This window comes from Lactuca serriola, chromosome 2, assembly GCF_051521515.1.
Source record: "Lactuca serriola cultivar US96UC23 chromosome 2, Lser_US96UC23_V15, whole genome shotgun sequence".
NCBI lineage: Eukaryota > Viridiplantae > Streptophyta > Magnoliopsida > Asterales > Asteraceae > Lactuca > Lactuca serriola.
The window spans coordinates 159,274,329-159,280,821 of record NC_136409.1 but is presented as its reverse complement, the minus strand read 5'-3'; the positions used below and the strand labels follow the sequence as shown (position 1 = coordinate 159,280,821).

Here is a 6,493-nt window from a genome sequence, read left to right as displayed (position 1 = left end):
TTTCCATCACAACACAACCCTATAAAGTCGCACACTCCCAACCTCCTAAGGGTTGGCTCTGACTTTAACCAATCATTTTCTATATTGTTTTGAGCACTAAGCTAAGATATACATATTGATCTTATAAGCTCCAAGATATTTAGCATAATTCCATCTTCGAGAGGACATCGAACCAAACCCCTTGGGGAATGAAACGACAAACCCATCGTACACATATCCTACATACGAATAGATAAATATTCCATACATAGCTAGTCACACCTTTCCACAGATAGGCACACAATAATATTATTCCTTATTATTATTATTATTATTATTATTATTATAGAAAAGGATATCGTTAATGGTTTGGTGACTTTGGTCAAGTTCTGCTTCTTTATATAATTACTACCCCAAAAATCAAAAGCAGGCATTCTGAATTTAAAATCCACTTTGTGGCAAGAACAAAGAACAAGCCATGACTAGGTGGTGGTTCTATAGGTGGCAGATGGTGTTGGTTGCCTTTATGTTCATGGTCTTCCTCACAACTCCGGCGACATCACAACCACAAACAAACATACTAATCACAGCTTGCAGCCTAGTCAACGCCACCAACCTCCAAAATTTCTACGCCAATCTTAACTCTACTTTCCAAGATGTCCGAAGACAATTGTCGAACAATAACACCTACTTTGCAACCGCAGAGAACACGAGGAATTCAGAGTCAGTTTACGTAATGGGTCAGTGCAGGAACTACATGTCGACGAGAGACTGTGTGGCTTGTTTTGATTTTGCAGATAGGTCAATACGTTACTGCGCTGGTGCCAACGGTGGCCGAGCTGTACTTGACGGCTGCTTTCTCAGGTGAACATTTTATATTACTTTATTCATATTGTGAATACATAGACTATGAAGCAAGAGCAGCCAATCTGGAAATATCTATGATGATGCAACGAGCGGTTGTACTATACAGCTCTGTATTGCGTTGAATGGCTTTCGATTCCTTGGTTTGTTTCTATCAAATAGAAGTAAAGTCAAACATTCTACTTTTGTCTCTAATATAATACAAATTTTTATTCCTCAGAATTGATTACGATTATTTTCTTGAATAAACAATCCATGATGTTGAATATGAATTTTTTTCCCCTAGTTTTACCCAAAATAATATATTTAACTAGCTTTTGAAAATATTTTTCCAGAAACGGAGATATATTTAAGTCGTTTCCAAAATTTATTCCACTCTTCAATTTCCAAATTTGTTATTTTATACAATATTATTATTATTATTATTATTATTATTATTATTATTATTATTATTATTATTATTATTATCTAGCAGATATCACAAGCTTTTATTTATCAGCGAAAATGAAAGTATAACATACATAAATCAATAAGAATTAAGCTAGTAACAAGAAAAAAGAACTTAATTACGATAATATATGGTTTGAAACTTCCATGTTATATGCTTATATAGATAAATTTTTGGGAGTTAGTTTCCCCTAATCAAGCTTATAGATAAGATTTCATTGAAGGGCTACAAATAGCTACCACTTATATACATACGATTGGTGGGGTTGGTATGGAAAAACTATACATAATCAAGATCACATTAAAAATTTTCATTTTAATATCATGGTTTTCATTTCCTGACATTTGAGTCCTTACATTTTCATTTTATATTAATGATCACCATTAAATTTTCTTGTAACATCAATTAGAACTCTGAAAATAACATTGATTCTTTTGATTAAGGTACGAGAGTAATTCTTTCTACGATCAAACAACATTGCCCGGAAATGTTGGCTTATGTGGTAATCGTACTTCATCAAGACAAAGCGGTTTTGAAACCACAGTGGATGGATTATTATCTAATCTTTCTATCGCCACACCTAAAATACCTGGTTTCTTTGCTGCCGCCACAGCACCCGTTAATGGCACCAATACAAGTACAGCTTATGGTATCGCGCAGTGCGCCCCTACTGTAACATCCGATGGTTGTGGTGCTTGCTTACAAGTTGCATACGCTAATATAAAAAGTTGTGCAACTGATGTTACTGATGGGAGAGGTGTTGATTCTGGGTGTTTTATGAGGTACTCAGCCTCTCCGTTTTTCCCCAACAATACAATTATGGATATCACGCCGTTTTTACAAGATGGTAAAACTTCTGAAAACCCTATGATAATTTTCTTGAAATATTACATTAGTTTTGAAAATAAGGAATTCAATATCAAGTGCATCAACATGCTATTTCCATGTACAGGAGGTTCAAGCAACAAGGGAGCCATTATCGGAGGTGTGGTTGGAGGTGTAGGTGGTTTGATTATCTTGCTAATAATACTTATACTTTTGTGGTATCGTCGATCAAAGAAAAGAACATCACCAGGAAGTATGAATTGTCGATTAAATTGTAAACAATTATATTGAAGTTGATCACCGTTTTAAACTGATTTAATTTCCAATTAACCTACCAGGTAACTTACATGGGGCAACAGAATTGCAAGGCCCAATGGCATATAGCTACAATGATCTCAAAAGAGCTACAAAGGATTTTAAGGAGGATAATAAACTTGGAGAAGGAGGCTTTGGAGATGTGTACAAGGTACTTAACTTTTTATTTCACATTACTTGTTATTTGCCAGATTTTATTTCTGATCAACTCATTTTATTTTTTTAACATGCTTCTTGTATTATGTAGGGAATCGTAAAGGGTGGAAACATTGTTGCAGTGAAGAAACTAGCCATAGGTTCCAATAATGCAAAAGACAATTTTGAGAGTGAAGTACGGGTTATTAGTAATGTTCATCACCGAAATCTTATCCGTCTTCTTGGATGTTGTAGCAAAGGACCAGAACTACTTCTAGTTCTTGAGTACATGGCAAATGGAAGTCTAGAAAAATACCTATACGGTAATTAAATTGGTATTTATTAATGATAGAAAGTATATAAATAAGTGAACTTCTATTTAATTTCTTCTCTGATATAGGTGACAAAAAAGGGAACCTTAGCTGGAAACAACGTTATGATATTATTTTTGGCACAGCTAGGGGTCTAGCATATCTACACGAACAATACCATGTAACCATCATTCATAGAGACATAAAACCAAGCAACATTTTACTCGACAACGATTTTCAGCCAAAAATTGCAGATTTTGGATTGGCAAGGCTTCTACCTGAAGACCAGACACATATTAGCACAAGATTTGCTGGAACTTTGTAAGTAATTAATATGATATACTTAAAAATACTTCTTTTGTATAGTTTAAGGAATTGAAGAGGAGAATATTAATTAATAACAAATTGTTAATTACTTATAGGGGCTATACAGCACCAGAGTATGCAATTAACGGGCAGTTGTCAGAGAAGGTTGACACCTACAGTTTTGGTATAGTTGTTCTTGAGATTATTAGCGGAAAAAGATGCACAGACGTCCCAAATGAATCAGCTGGAGAACAGTACCTTCTAGAACACGTAAGCTTGAAGCTATTTAACTTATAACTTTACTTAACTTATCAAGCTAATGATTTAACTAGTAACTCGAGTTAATGTGTGGTAACAGGCTTGGAATCTGTATGAGACTCGCATGCACTTGAAGTTAGTTGATGAGACATTAGACCCAAGTGAATATAGAGAAGAAGAAATAAAGAAAGTCATAGAAATAGCACTAATGTGCACTCAGTCACCGGTTTCTGTAAGGCCAACCATGTCTGAAGTGGTGATGCTTTTAAGTGATCGATCACGCGTGCAAAACCCACCAAGTAGACAAAATGTCAATTTTAACGATGTAAGGATACAAGTTGATAACTCCACATCCACTACTTTGTCCATGAGCAATGCTGATGCTACGATTACAGAATTAACAGGACGTTAATTTCATTACTGATGTGGCAATATGGATCCAGAAGTAGTATGAAGTTTACCTTGAGATTTAAGTGTACGCATTCATGGATAGTACTCTAATTTTCATATAGGAATGGAAACGCAAATGTGTAGAATCTGCGAACATATGTAAAATTTGATCATGCTATGATCTTTCGTATGCTTTGATTCGTGTAAACGCATATCAATAAACTGTTATGGAGTTTTTTCTTCCTTGGTTTGGCGTATTCCATAAGTTAATTAAGTCTATCATCAAAAGGAGATATTGATGTGATTTTTCATGCAGTTATACTTCAAACTTGACATTTAAATGTTTTAATTTTGATTGAATTACATGAATGTTTTTTGCATGTGATATAGTAAAACTACAATGTTAATCCAACTTTGCATTTCATTTCCATGAGCAGTCGTTTCTAGGGGTGGAATTGGTGCGGTATCGAGTTTTTTTTCTTCAAACCGTATATCGTACCAACTATAGTTGGTATAAAATTTTTGCTACCAGTACCGTACCAAGTGCACTTGGTACCAATTAATTTGGCTACCAACAATTTTGGTTGGTATATATTGGTATTTGGTATATACCAAAGTTTTTAACTAATATGTACTATACATGAATACAAGTTGAATTTGTGAACATTTATTTGGTCGTTGCTTCACTCTCTTCTGGTGGTATATGTTTTTTTCGGAAATCCCTAAAAGGATTAAAAGAGGTTTACCCCTAGCAAGTTGCTAGAAGAGACAAATGATAACAGTACAAGTAAAATGAATGATAAGTTAGTATTCCTTTTTACGTTTTAGTGTATGTATCACCGATCTCGTGCACATCAAACAATAAGTATCAAGAAATTTGTCAGTCAGTGTGTTAGTTTAGTAATTCTAAGACTTGTTAGTTGTTATTCTAATTAAAACATGAAGATATGAGAACTCATATTTCTTTGTGTGTGTGTGTATATATATATATATATATATATATATATATATATATATATATATATATATATATTGGTTGGTATGGTACAACCGTGATATTCAAAATTTAATACCGTTACCGTACAAATACTACTTAATTGGCATGGTATTACCAGTCAAACATATTGGCTACCAAACAACTTGGCTACCAATTTAATTTGTTCGGTTGGTAACATGTTGGTTGGTTCTCTATGGTACATATTTGTCAGCCCTAGTCGTTTCGGTTTGATGCGATTTTTGTCCTCAATTGTTAAATATAACCATCATCATAATTAATATATATATATATATATATATATATATATATATATATATATATATATATATATATAGGGTTAATTTCAAATGATAACACTATTTAATGTGAGAACGTGAGAACACTACTTTATGTTACTATTCTAATATGAATTTTATAAATACAACGATATGACATTATTCATCAACAAATATACGAACAATCACATTAATATTCACATTAAAATTTTGTATGTACAATTTTATGACATTATTTAACACCGAATATATAAACAATCACATATTTAACATTCACATTAGAATTTACTAAATTATTGCGTATATATATATATATATATATATATATATATATATATATAAATTTTAAAGTAGAATAGCAATATAAAATTGAATATATTCATATTATAATTACTACAATACTATAAATATTAAATTCATAGTAGAATATTAACACAAAATAATGTTCTTACGTTCTCACATTAAATAGTGTTCTCATTTGAATTTAACCATATATATATATATATATATATATCTAGGAATGAGTTCTATGGAAAATGAAGGATTAGGGCAACTTATATTTGAACCAATGAAAACATGACAACACATCACTTTCACAATAACTTCCACAATACATTACTTGTGAAGAAAGAAATGGACACGTGTCATTTGATTATTGGTTTCGGTAGATGTTGCCCTAGTTATTTGTTTTCCAGAAGATGGACGTTTTTAGCTCTTGTTTTTCATCACACATTCACATAACCTTTTAGCATAATAGCTTACGTTTTCTGTGCCAAGAAACGTAGGTGTCCGCTTGGATTATCCTAGGCTGAATTTCTTGTAACCCAGGCATAGGGTAGAAATATCAGTTCGGAAAGTGATATCACGATCCAAGCTGGTATCCAGATCTCCACCGCAAACCCTAATTTTCCCGACATATCTTCCGAAAAGGCTCATTTGTGTTAGGATTTTCAACTGTGTCATCTCTACGTATTCCAAAGCCATGCAAAAAAGAATAATCATTATAAAATGTATAGGCATCATTGGGTGTATCAAAAACTTTTCCTAGTATCCTTTCATCATTAACATCATCTTCGTCAAATTCAATGTTCACTCCGAAATCTTTAAGTTCTTTAGATTCATATGTTGCTTCTACAAAATCATTTGTATCAACATTTTCATTTATATACGGTTCTATAGCCTGATCAGCTACTTCTATTTCAAACATCATAACCTGCACAAAACCACACGTAAAAGACAATAAGAACTTGACCCTATTAATGCCATTCGAGTAACTTTTTAGAGATGGTCTAACATTTTCATTATATCAAAAGCAATAAATTATAATAAATTTGATCAAACAAAAGCAGCATGGATAATAATAGAACATATGAAATAAAAATTTCCGTTG

At 32.6% G+C, this 6,493-nt stretch overlaps 1 protein-coding gene across 1 annotated transcript; it reads left to right on the top strand.

Moving 5' to 3' along the window:
- Window positions 1-372: 372 nt before the first annotated feature.
- On the top strand, window positions 373-4,074 carry LOC145087163 (cysteine-rich receptor-like protein kinase 3). The gene is made up of 8 exons (XM_079025073.1): window positions 373-843; window positions 1,735-2,138; window positions 2,244-2,369; window positions 2,455-2,582; window positions 2,679-2,889; window positions 2,967-3,198; window positions 3,300-3,453; window positions 3,542-4,074. The coding sequence occupies exons 1-8, from the start codon at window positions 458-460 to the stop codon at window positions 3,851-3,853; spliced, it is 1,953 nt and encodes a 650-aa protein (XP_078881199.1). The 5' UTR covers window positions 373-457; the 3' UTR covers window positions 3,854-4,074.
- Window positions 4,075-6,493: the final 2,419 nt, after the last annotated feature.